The 13,909-nt window shown below is 36.3% G+C and overlaps 1 protein-coding gene across 1 annotated transcript; it reads left to right on the top strand.

Moving 5' to 3' along the window:
* Nucleotides 1-6,747: 6,747 nt before the first annotated feature.
* Nucleotides 6,748-10,045, top strand: LOC128100913 (olfactory receptor 5D13-like). Its single transcript, XM_052723652.1, has 2 exons — nucleotides 6,748-6,776; nucleotides 9,118-10,045. Exons 1-2 carry the CDS (start codon nucleotides 6,748-6,750, stop codon nucleotides 10,043-10,045), a joined length of 957 nt encoding a protein of 318 aa, XP_052579612.1.
* Nucleotides 10,046-13,909: the final 3,864 nt, after the last annotated feature.

The following is a 13,909-nucleotide window of genomic DNA, read 5'->3' as shown; positions in this document are numbered from 1 at the left end:
GACCTGGGCCCGGGCTAGGGAGCCGGCCGCCCTGGCGGAAACGGGACCTGCCGGCCGCCCTGGCGGAAAACGGGACCTGCCGGCCGCCCTGGCGGGAGACCAGACCTGCCGGCCGCCCTGGCGGAAATGGGACCTGCCGGCCGCCCTGGCGGGAGACCAGACCTGCCGCCAAGCCAAGTTAAGCGGTTTTTAATGGATTCTTGTCACGTTGGGCGCCAACTGTAGATGTAACCAACGGTCTTATAAAATAAGAAACACAGAGCCAATTCAGAGAAGACAGCCAAGAGGTCAGAGCTAAGAGCCTCACCCTTCCTGATTCAGGGATCCTCTCCAGCCAAGAGAGCTCTCCGAAAGGGACCTACTTCCTGTGTGTCTGTCTTTAAAGTCTTCCTGTTCTGCCTTCTCATTGGTTGTAAACCCAAACATGTGACTGCCTAGTCACTGCCTGAATGTACCGCCCTCCAGGTCCTTAAAGGCATGCGCCACCGCCGCCACGCACTTGCTATGACTCTAATAGCTCTGACCCCCAGACAACTTTATTTATTAACATACAATTAAAATCACATTTCAGTATAAGTAAAATACCACCACAATGGACCTAAAAGCAAAACAGTGTAGCCATTTTAATATATAACTGCTGTGGATATCGTTCTGTATAAATAAAACACTGATTGGCCAGTGGCCAGGCAGGAAGTAGGCAGGACAAGGAGAGGAGAATTCTGGGAACTGGAAGGCTGAGTGAAGGAATCACTCCCAGCCACCACCATGACAAGCAGCATGTGAAGACTCCCATAAGCCACGAGCCATGTGGCAAGGTATAGATTTATAGAAATGGATTAATTTAAGATGTAAGAACCAGATAGCTAGAAGACTGAGCCATTAAGCCAAACAGTTTAAGTAATATAAGCGTCTGTATGTTTATTTTGTAAGTGGGCTGTGGGACTGCCAGGGATTGGTGGGACCCCGAGAGAAAACTCTCCAGCTACATATAACAAAACAGACTTTCAGACCAAAACTAATCAAAGGATATGAGGGGTGCTACATATGCATCAATGGAAAATTCCAGTAATATGACATTTCAAAACGTAACATCTGTGCCCTAAACATATTCTTTGGAATAAACTTTTTGTACACTGTGAAGATTTGTCACTCAGATGGGTTTACTAAAATTGTAAATGGCCAACAGTTAGGGAGGATGTTTGGAGCATAGAGGATTCTGGGAAGAAGAAAGTTGGAGATGAGGGATCAACAAGGCAGATGCAAAGGAAGCAGGAGATGAACATGCAGTGCTGAAAAAAGGTACTGCCAGGTTGTAGAGGCTAGATTAGAAATATGGGTTAATTTAAAATGTAAGTGCTAGTTAGTTACAACCCCAAGCTATTGACTGAGCATTTATAATTAATAATAAGTCTCTGTGTGGGTATATGGGGCGTTAGCTGGCAGGACAGAGCTGACTGGCAGTCTTGATGAAATACCCGACCTACACATATGGACACCAAGGTTGGTAAAAGAAACACTTCTGCAGCTTAAATCAAAAAAATCGACTACCCCACACGGATAGTAAAGGAATTTAATATGCTACACTCACCAATGGACTAGTCCTCCAGCCAAAACTAAACAAAATACTGAAGCTAACAGATGCTGTAAAGCAAATGATCCTAAAAGTTTACAGAACATTTCACCTAAACACAAAATAATATACCTTCACACCTTATGGAAGTCTCTCCAATATTGACCCCATATTCAAACATGAAGTAAATCTCAATAAATACAAGAAAATTGAAATAACTCCCTGCATATTGTCAGGCCACCATAGATACATGCAGGCTAATCATCAAAAAAGGAAACAACAGACAGATTACAAACTCACAGAAGCTAAAAAACTCTCTCCTATAAAAAGTGTATCAAGACAGAAATAAAGAAAAACACTAAAGGCTTTTTAGAATTTCAGAGAAAAATGAATAGACTGCCTAACCACATGAAGACTCAACAAAGAAAGAGAAGTACAGACAAATTTCCCTTATGAATATAAGTGTGAAGATTCTTAATAGAATATATGTAAAATGATTCCAATAACACACCAAAATTATCATCCACTGTAATTGAAGTTTTCCTGTGTCCACCAGGCTCCTGCAGCCACTCAGACCCAAGTAAACATACCAAGGCTTATATTACTTATAAACTGTATGGCCATGGCAGACTTCTTGCTGTATCTAGTTCTTATATCTTAAATTAACCCATTATTAATCTATAAGTTGTCATGTGGCTTGTGGCTTACCAGTACTTTACATTTTGCTTCTCATGGCAGTGGCCTCTGGCAGCGTCTCCTGACTCAGACTTTCTTTACCCAGAATTCTCCTCTCTGCTTGTCCCGCCTATACTATACTTCCTGCTTGTGTACTGGACAATCAGCTTTTTATTTATCAATCAATAAGAACAACACATTCACAGCATACAGAAAGACTTCCCCAGCAATCCACGATACTCAGGTAGGCTTCATCCCACAGATGCAGAAATGGTTCAACATAAGAAAACCAATGTACTCCAAAATATAAACAAATTGAAGAAAACAACCATGGTTGTCTGATGAAATACAGGAAAGGCCTTTCACAATATTCAATGCTCATCATATTGTAAAAGTCCTGGAGAGGTCTGGGGTATAAGGGACATACCTAAACATAATAAAGGGAATTTACAGAAAGCTTATAGCAAACATCAAACTGAGTGAGAAAAACTTAAAACAATTCTACTAAAATCAGGAGTAAGAAAAGGTTGTTCACTCTATCCATTTCTATTTACTATTGCATTGACATTTTAGCTAGAGAATTAAGACAACTGAAGAAGATCAAAGGCATAGAAATTGGATAGGGAGAAATCAAAGTATTGTTATTTGCAGATGATACAATAGTATCATATGTGACCATAAAAAATCCACCAGAGAACTATAGCAGGTAAATACTCTCAGCAAAATGGGTGGATGCATGATTAACCTGGAAAAAATTAGTAGCTGCTCATTTTACAAATGACTAATGGGCTGAGAAAGAACTCAGAGAAACAACACCTTTCAGAATAGCCTCAAATAACATAAAATACCTTTGGGTAATTCTAACTCAGAAAGTGAAAGATTTCTATGATTAAAAACTTCAAGTCTATGAAGAAAGAATTTGAAGAAGATATCAGAAGATGGAAAGATCTCCAGTGCCCATGGATCAGTAGAATTAACAGAGTAACGAATGACCATCCTATCAAAACATTCTACGGATTCAATTCAATCTGTTGTGTGATATTTTGTTTGTGTTCTGACAAATAAAGCTTACTTAGAGTCAGAAGGCAGAACTAGCCATTAATTGACTGTGGATGTCTGGGGGTATGTCCAGACAGGAGACAGGAAGGGATAAGTTAGGGCAGAGAGAGGATCTTGGCCTCTTTTGGTTGAGAGATTTGGAGAGGTAAGAAGTCACTGGTTGCTGCCCCTCTGCTTCTCTGATCTTTCCACTTTCACCCCAATATCTGACTCCTTGTTTTTATTGATAAGACTAATTAGGATCATGCTTCATCTGGCATGATAAGACTAATTAGGCTCACACTTCATCAAAATTCCAACACAATTCTTTAAAGATATTGCAAGGACAATTCTCAACTTCATAGAGTTAAACAAAACAACAACAACAAAAACAGGATAGTTAAAACAATCCTGAACAATCAAAGATTAAATACTGAAGATATGACCATTCCTGATTCAGAGCTATAGTAATAAAAACTGGCTGGTATTGGCTAAACACAGACACATTGATTAAAGGAGTTGAACTGAAGACCCAAACATAAATCCAAACATATATGGACACCTGATGTTTGACCAATATTTTTTTTTTAGTTTCCATGTTCATGTACTTTGACATAATATTTCCCAGGAAAATGTTTAGCTCAAGTTATATATTAAAAATATGGTACTTTTATGATGATCTGAAGTTACTTATTAATGAAGGTGGTATAATTATTTGAAACCATATATTTAGAACTATTAAATAAGAAATAATAAAAAAGAATAAAATGTTTATATTTAATTCTTCAATAGCTATATTTACATTGGACATTTTACAAAACACAAAATACAAAATATAAATCTTAAAATTCATCTTTAACATATTCAGAATCATTAGATTTAAACTTTATTTGCTATTACAAATTGTGACCCTTTTTTAAAGGATTTTTGTTGTATTTTTGTTAGGTGTGTCTATTTGTTCTGTGGCCATTTACGGGTACTCTTGAGGCCAATGGAGGCTTTAAATGTCCCCTTAAGCTTGATATTTTATATATATATATAAACCAGTATGGATGGTAGGAACCAAACCTAAAGACCCAATGTAAAGTACATGCTGGTAGCTACTGAGTAAACTCTTTAACCCACATTTTAAGGATTTCATAAACAGTTTTGTAAATACGTATATAGCTGTAATGTCATTGATTTCAAAGTAGTTGTTTATTTGAAGTTATTTATTAAAATTTTATTTGGATAATTTTAAGTACGTATGTATTTCCTGATAGTTTACATTGTTCTCTTAGTCATTGCTACTTTTTTAAATTTAAGTTTTAATTGAAAATAGATACTTCTCTCATGCAATATGTCCCAAACACAGTTTTACCTCCCCCCACTCCACCCTGGATTCACAACTATTAAAAAATTGCTACTTTAATGTTAGTTGTCCATATATAATTTTTTTTTTTTTTTGGTTTTTCGAGACAGGGTTTCTCTGTGTAGCTTTGTGCCTTTCCTGGGACTCACTTGGTAGCCCAGGCTGGCCTCGAACTCACAGCAATCCGCCTGGCTCTGCCTCCCAAGTGCTGGGATTAAAGGCTGCGCCACCACCGCCCGGCCATATATAATTTTTATGTGTATAAATCTGTTCATTTTCTGTAGCTGAGAGTTTTCCTGTGTCCTGTTCAGTCCGCAGCTGCTCAGAGCCAAGTAAACAGACAGAGGGTTATATTAATTAAAACTACTCAGCCATTGGCTCAGGCTTACTACTGACTAGCTCTTACACTTAAACTCAACCCATTTCTGTTAATCTATATGTCACCATGTTTTCCTTGACTTTGCTTGTGTGCCATTACATGCTGCCTCTCCTGATCAGCCTTCCTCTTCCCAGAATTTCCTCTCTGCTTGCCCTGCCTATAATTCCTGCCTGGCTTCTGGCTAATAAGCATTTTATTTATCAACCAATCATAACAACACATATTCATAGTGTACAGAAAGACATCCACAGCAATTTTCTTTAGCTTTTCATATATATATAATATATATATATATATACACACACACATACATATGTGCCTTTTTCTTATATAGATATTAATTGGAGTTAGATGACATGCCATTGTGGTTTTTACCTATGCATTTATCTAGATAATCCATACTACATAGTAAGTTTAAAACGGTTTAACCTGTAGATATGTGAGAAGAATATCTAGACAAGATATTTTTGCTATTCTAGTTACTAAAGACAGTGGTTCTTATCTACAAAAATGCAGAAATACTAATAAAAATCACATATTGTAAAATGATACACATATTTTTCTTAGGAGTTTAAAGTTGCCTTATTGAACTTCACTCTTGTGCACAAACATTAATAATACAAGGTAATACTCTTAGAACTATTTGGACCTGGTGAGAGTTTTTAATTGTTTTCTACAGTCAATTACAACCAATGTTGTGTGTATCGCTCTACATATCACAAATATCCATAAAAATATAAGTTTATGGTGAGATTTAACAATGATATCAGGGACAAGAAAGATGGCTCAGTGGTTGATTGCACATCTTATTCTTCCAAAAGTACCAAGTACTGTCTATCTGTATCTACGCCTCCAGAATAAGACACTGCTGGCCTATGTGGGCACCAGGAAATACTTGTGCATACCTTACCTCTCAAACATAAACACACATAAAAGGGTGTGGGGAGGCTAGAGTGATGGCTCAGTGACTAAAAGCACTAGCTGCTCTTACTGAGGACCCAGATTCAATTCACAGCTACTACATGGTGCTCACAGTCACCATTCCAGTTCAAGGAATCTGTAGATCTATTCTGACCTCCTTAAGAACCAGTCATGTACAGGGTTCACTGATATACACGTGAGCAAAACACTCATACACATAAAAGATAAACAAATGAAGAAAAATTTAAAAAGCTTGTAATCATGTCATTATAGATTTGATATTTATTTGATATGTACTGATATCTGCATACATGAACAGATTAAAAAAGCCCATGTCCAAGATAGCTAAGGGTATATTTATTTCCCCTGAACTATCGTGATGACCTCTTTTCTCCGTATTCATTGTATATCCGTTAAAGGCAATACATACTCATTATGATTACAGGATAAAGTTGATACTACAAATTCCCCAGGGCTTTAGAGATGTAACATACAATCACAAGAGAGAGTGTTAAACCTAATTGTTCAAATCTTAGCCTCCCCGGCAATTTTTTAGTGATACTCCCTAATGTCCTGGTCCCCAAAGTCTTAATAATACTTATTTGTAACAAAGTTTGGAACAAGTATTTAATTTTTAGATGCAATGTTTGGTCTAGCATTTTTGAGTTTGCCTCATAAAGTGGCTAAACTTCATTTAAAACACTCACTAAAATATAATGCTAAAGAAATTCTTCCAGGGATATTTCTATTTATTTACTAGTGTGTAAGAAGATTTTTGTAGCTTATTAGTCATAACAAAGAATTCTTAAGTAAATGCACCACTCGGGACCCTCTGTATTTAGGTGAGTTTATTCCATTCTGTTATTTTATTTTAATGAAGAACCTTAGTATTCTTTACAAGGGAAAAGCAGATTAGGGAATCCCAGCAACCTGATATCCCACTTTCTTCCCCTTGGAAGAATCCTTACTACTATAGGATAGGTCTTCATCATTCTCTCATGGATATTTTCAATCAAGGAAGAAAATATACTGGCAAAAAATAATAAATAAATATATAGACTTATTGTAAGTCTATATAGGTAAGTGAGAACAATAACACTCTTTGTAAAAAGATGTCAAGGACATTATGGTGGCAGAGGACAATATTTTCAGCCCTTAGAAGGTGGAGACTGGAAGAACAGGAAGATTACAAAGCCAATCTTAGTTGTGTCCTATGCTTACTGTAAGTCAAGGCTACATTGTTATTTTAAGGCCAGACTGGGCTATATAAGATCTGGTGTCAGAAACACTAAAAGGAAATAAATACAGTACGTTCCAGTAACGGAGAAATAGCAAACATTTTACCTAACTATATATGGAGGAGATGCATTCACTGGATAATACTTATTACAGAGAGTGATTCAATAATGAATGAGAATATGCAGACCAGAGGAGACAACTAAATTTGTTCAGATTCATATGTTTATTATAACATGTTGTCAAATATTGCAGGGTTTGGTAAGAATGTGTCAGTTAAAATGAGAAAGAAAAACAATGTAGATTTCATGTTTTGTTCCCACAACACATGGGATCCTTAAAATCATGACTGACAGGCTAGGGTGATAATGTAAATTACTCTCAGCATGTCACATAAGCTATTTTTTCTAGTCAAGGTTGTTCTTTGACAATATCAGCCATGAGTGGAACATTCTGTTTACTCTCACCATCTGTCCTTTCTGGTCTTATTCTCGTCCCCATCATCACCAGTTTTGCAGAAATTACTGTCCCACATTATTAGGTTTTTTAAATTTATTTTGCTTTCTGTCCTTTTGATTTTAAAACATTCTGTATAGCCATGCATTTGGAACTGTGCAGTGGAGCCTGATGTGCTTTTTATTTGGTATCCAACTGAAGCTGATGATTATCTTTACCCCAGAATCCAACACTTGTTTAAAATCATGCAAGGAGTTGAACCCTCTGAACCCTTCTCTGATCCAGGAGTATTGACAGCTTCAGTTAATGCAAACCAGCACAAACAACTGTAGCATGCTTTCCAGAGATGTGCCGTGCCTGGAAGATAGCATTCCCACCCCTAAAGCTGTCTTTGGGATCTTCCTTCTTTCTGTTTCATCTTCCACAGTGTTTCCTGATCCTTCTAGGATATACTATCAATTACATGCTTTTAAGTTTCGTGTTAGTAAACTGTATTTGTACTGTTGAAGAAATGACTAATAATATTTAGGAGTATTAAGCACATTTCGAGTAGTTCTCTGTTTTGACAATTTTCTTGGGAAATTCTTTAAACATTGTTAAGACGCTAAAATGTTTTTGGGGGTCATATTTGATGTTATGTCTATGTTATTCATATCCTAAACACATTGTACTGAAAAAAAGAAAACGTTCCATTCACTATTGCTTTTAAAGCATTTCTCCACTGCAGGCACAGCATACTGTTTTCTCTGATCACATTATCATGAATAATATAATATTAATCAAAGAATATATCTTTAAAATTGAAATCAGTTCAAAATGAATAAAAATACTTTATACACTGTTGTAATATAGGTCCACTTTATACTTTGAAATTATGTTATTGAATTGTAAATACATTTATAAGGTAAATAAATATCAGACGAGAAGGCAAATACCAAATTTAGCATGTTGCAAAATGCTAACATTTACTTTCTGTCTTCTTTTTCTTTAAGACACCATATCCTGTAGTTCAGTCTTGACACACACTTGTGATCTGAATTCCAAGAGGAACACTTTCATATCTTCACTTTAAGCTCTGATTACTGGGGGTGGCACAAACATAAATAAAATGCAGATAGTGCCAGTGTCTGTTTACTGTTAAGAACAATTTTTCTAGCTTTTAAATCCCTGCCTTTGGTTAGTGGGGCCATTCTCAGGAATCCAGCTATTTAGGCTAGTAGGGACCCTGTCTGTCCCTTTGAAATATAGGTTGGTAAATTCTGACTTCTCTATTCCTGCCTTAATGATCTTTTCAAAATTTTTAACTGAAAATATTGTTCCCCGCATGTGTGTTATATAAATAATATGTTAAAATAATTAAAACACAACAGGTTATTATGTTTATTCATGTTCTATAGAACCATTCCAATGGTTCTGTATTTTTTCTTATTCTTCTCTATACAAATACTAGTTCTTAAATTGACAGATGGACCTTTCCTCTTTTCTCTATAGTATACCTGAAAATGAGACTTCTGCAGTGACCTTCATTCTCATGGGCTTCTCAGAATTCCCAGACCTCCAAGTGCCCCTGTTCCTCCTCTTTCTGATCACATACACAGTCACTGTGCTGGGAAATCTGGGCATGATTGCCATCATCAGGCTCAACCCCAAGCTCCACACCCCTATGTACTTTTTTCTTAGTCACCTGTCCTTTGTGGATTTCTGTTACTCTACTGTCGTGACTCCCAAACTCTTAGAAAACTTGATTGTGGAAGACAGAAGGATCTCCTTTACAGGCTGTGTCATGCAGTTTTTCTTCATGTGCCTGTTTGTGGTGACAGAAACCTTCATGTTGGCAGTGATGGCCTATGACAGGTTTGTGGCAGTGTGCAACCCCCTCCTCTACACAGTGGCTATGTCTCCAAAGCTCTGTTGCTCACTAGTCGCTGCATCATATTCCTGGGCTATAACCTGTTCCTTTGTACTCAATCACTTTATTTTGGTCTTATTCTTTTGTGGGACCAAGTTCATAAATAACTTTGCGTGTGAGCATGATGCTGTTGTTGCTGTAGCCTGCTCTGACCCCTACATTAGTCAGAAGTTCATGTTCATCTTGGCCACTTTCAATGAGTTAAGCAGTCTGATGATCATTCTCACCTCTTATGTCTTCATTGTTATCACTGTCATGAAAATGCCTGCAACAGGGGGACGCTACAAAGTCTTCTCCACCTGTGCCTCCCACCTCACTACCATCACCATTTTCCATAGCATGATTATTTGTCTCTACTGTATTCCCACTACCAAAAGTTCCTGGCTTCTGGTCAAGGTGGCCTCAGTATTCTACACAGTCATCATCCCCATGCTGAACCCATTCATATACAGCCTCAGGAACAAGGATGTGAAGGATGCAGTTAGGAATCTAATGAGCTCTCATTTCTAATCATAAAATGTAGTTCCTGAGCAAGTAGGCTTTCTCTCTGAACAACAAAAGACTCCTTTCTTATTTTCTTTTCATAAGTCAATTCAATGACAGCTCACTCCCATATTTAGTATCATGAATTATAAACTGTAAATATTATTTTAAATTGATACTTTTACTATTTAAATTAAAATGTCTTGGATTCACTTCCATGAAATTGTTTAAATATATGTACTGAGCATTATTTTAGTGTTTTTGGTTTTTTTGAGACAGGGTTTTTCTGTGCAGCCCTGGGTATCCTGAAACTTGCTTTTGTAGACCAGGCTGACCTTGAACTCAGATATATCCTGTCTCTGCCTCCTGAGTGCTGGGATTAATGGCATGGGGCACCACAGCCAGGATTTAGTATATTCTTTAATTTCAAAATTTGTGTGGATTTTTAGATGATCTGCATAATTTCATCAAGAAAATTTCTCTGAAGTTTCACCTTGAGAAATACTAAATAGAAAATGCTGAGTATAGTTATTTTTTCTTATATTATCTCTACATGTACGATTTTTGCATTGGTAATCCTTTTTTAAATAAACATAAAAATATAATTCCCACCATCCCATCTGATTTTCCTATTTTGAATAGCATCTCAATAGAAACAAGGTTGTGAAGGATGTAGTCTGGATGACATTAAGCTCTCATTTGTCATCATAAAATGTGGTTCCTGAGCAAGTAGGTATTTATTTTATAGTACTTGTTTTCTCTCAAATTTACAAAAATGCATATTTGTTAGTAGTTACTAACAAATATGTATTATTGTAAAAATGCATATAATTGTTTTGCCAATATGTCAATGTAGCCTTACATCTGTAATTCTTTATTAATCTTTTTATTTGGATAGTTCATCATAAATATATGGGTAATTGTGGATCATGTCTAACCCAGTAAAATATAAAAAAAACAGTGTTTAGCTATATCAAAATCTCATGCATCTCTTAGTCACTAAAATGAACTATGTATAACATCAACAGAGCAATTATTCATAACCCCTGAGATTGCTGGGGTGTCTCTGATGTTGTCCTTTGAGATGATTGGACTTCATAATGGAGCCCTTTGGATCAAGTATTTTTTTGGTTTTAGGACTTCCCTGAGCCTTGTGTTTGTTGCATGCAGAATCACATTAATAAGATACATTCTAAAAGCATAATTCAATTTCCTGCTAGATTTTTGAGAGTTAACATTTTAGTACTCAAAGTAAATTGTGCAGCTGGGTTAGGATAAGAATATTATCTACAACTTGTAATATTACAGAATTCTGATCAGCAGCTGAGAAGAGTGAGCAGAATATCACTAAAGTTGACAACTTTCTAAGATTAATAAAATACTTTTTTCCTTAAATGTTTTCTTCACTAAAAATCTCATAACTTTATAATATATAACATAGAATTCACAATGGTCAATGAATTTACTGAACTGTTTAACTGACTGACATTTATTTGAATGATTTATACCTTTGTGTGGCTGTGGTTTAATGCAAAACTTTTCCAATGGAGATTTGCATCTTGCTAATCATCATTAAATTTACTAATTGATTCCACAGAGTTTTTCAAATATTCTATGTTTTTTTAAATAAATTTTATGTATATGCTCATGCCCAGATTTATTTCTACTTTTACAAACAAAAGAAAATTTCAAATGACGTTATGGTCTTAGATAGCTTGGTCCTTCACTGTCTATTATACTCTGGTAAGGGTGGGCCCCTGGAATTAAAGGCCTACCAATAGTTCACTAGTTTTTGACAAATAGACATCTGGTAGAAGATTAAATCCAGATATACAATGAAGTGAGAAAAAACCTTCAATGTAGAGTTCTCAAAAATAAATACAAATTACTGATAAGCACTTTTACCATGGTCAACACTCTTAGGCATCAGAAAAAAAAGGGAAATTAAACACTTTTAGATTCTCTCTTTCTCTAGGCAGAATAAATAATATCAAGAAAACAAATGAAAATCAGTACTGGTGTGATGCTAGGAAAAGTGGAAGTTTATTCATTGTTTCTGTGCCTATACACTTGTAGAGACACTTCCATGTGGAATTTTATAGTAAAACTAGAAATAGGACTTTCCCAAATATGTCAGTCCTGAGTGTGCTTTAAATATTCCATATCCCCCCTACAGAGAACATTACCTATCTGTTATCATTGCTCTTCAAGTTGAAAGAGTCAGTTTATGGAGTCCAACAACGGGTATATAGATAAAGAAATTGTAGTGCATATATACAATTAAATTTGATTCATCTGTGAATAATAAATTTATGGAATTAACAGAAAAGTGGGTGAAATTCAAAACAGCATACTAAGAGAAGTGACATAGGTCCAGATTAACAAAGGTTGGGTGTTCTCCAGAGTATAAACATCCTTTCTTTCTTCCAATGTTTAGACTAATTTTAAAAATTTGGAGTGCCTATAGAGTCTAGGAAGAGAAACAGAGGTCCCTAGATGAAGAAGGGTGAAATTGGCTTAAAGGTAGGGGGATAGCAAAACACATGTGATATGAAAGTAGTGGGGAAGAATCCCAGGATTAGAAAGCTTAGCTGGGCATGGTCTGGGCAGGAAGGAGAGGGTCAAGTGTGGAGTTAGAATTTACCAAAGCTAAGAACATAGGAAAAGGCTTGTGGAAACCTATTTTACAATATATTAAAACATCAATAAAAACACTGATTTATTAAAATGATTTTAATTGGAGGCACCATAAATGGCTAAGTAACATGATGGCCAGAAGCCAATAGTTATTAAATGAAAATTTCAGGATCAAATGTTGGTTACCTCTATGTGAGCTTGTGGTCAGGAAGGATCACACAGGGTCCGCCTCAGTAGCACAGCATTTGGTTCCCACCAAAAATACATCTTAGGATGCTATTGCTAAAGATACCAGACATGTGGGTTTTAGGACAGTGAGAAATCAAGCTGTCTGTTACTTTGCACTTTCCACAGTACTGGCTGATTTTCACATGCTGGAAATCTCTAAGCAGACAGGGAGAAAAGTCATCAGGACTCTTACACACCTGTGGACCACATGAGGCAAAATAATGACTTTCCTCACAAGATGTGTTCACCAGTACAACACGAACATGGTGCTTATGGTGTGAACCAAGAATGTTCTGCTTTGTTTTAAATACTGCTTTACAGAAGAAATTCATGGTTAATTCTGTAAACTGAGTCAGGAGTCTATGGTTGCCGAGATTGTGACCCAGAGAGAAAAATTTAGTACTTTTTTCTTTTTTTTGCTAAATAGACATGTTGTTGCATCCTCTTTGAATATGTATCCTTATACCAGTTGATTAGTGTGGCTCTCAGCCTTTATAAGTGAAGAGTCTTTTGGGAGTGGGCAACAATCTATGCAGAAACTGTTGGTGTAAATGTAGATAATGTAACTGTGGACTGGTCATCACTAAACAGGACATCATCCCTCCCAAGGCACAAGGAACATTTTGGAAGAAGAATCAGGAAGAATGTAAGGCTGAGAGTTTTTGAGAAGAATCCTGTGATCCCATGCCTTCTGGTCATATCGTAGAATTTGTACTCATGAACACACTGTATCTGTCTTTATTTGACAAGACCAGCATTAGATTTGAACCTTCACAAGAGTGAAAATCTCATGAGACCCACCCCTTAGTGCAGGATCATAGATAGATAAATGATCCTGAGGTGAGATATGTCATTTTCTTCAATAAAGTGCCCATGATCCACTAAAGAATTGTTCACTGTTGCTCACACAAGTGGTTGTAATAAAAAAAGGGAATCCAAGTAGGAGTTTGTTAAGAACATGTTTTTAGTAGGCTTTTGTCAACTTGACACATAAAGTCACATTGGACGTGGGAACCTCACTAAAGA

The sequence above is a fragment of the Peromyscus californicus genome, unplaced genomic scaffold, assembly GCF_007827085.1.
Source record: "Peromyscus californicus insignis strain IS unplaced genomic scaffold, ASM782708v3 Scaffold_7__1_contigs__length_154581171, whole genome shotgun sequence".
Taxonomy (NCBI): domain Eukaryota; kingdom Metazoa; phylum Chordata; class Mammalia; order Rodentia; family Cricetidae; genus Peromyscus; species Peromyscus californicus.
This window is presented reverse-complemented; position numbering and strand designations above follow the sequence as displayed.

Bases quoted from the DNA above. Each gene is read 5' to 3' on its own strand.
- LOC128100913 (XM_052723652.1), top strand. From the start codon at position 6,748: ATGCACCACTCGGGACCCTCTGTATTTAG. The intron at 6,777-9,117 runs GTGAGTTTATTC...TTTTCTCTATAG, and splicing joins TCGGGACCCTCTGTATTTAG to TATACCTGAAAATGAGACTT.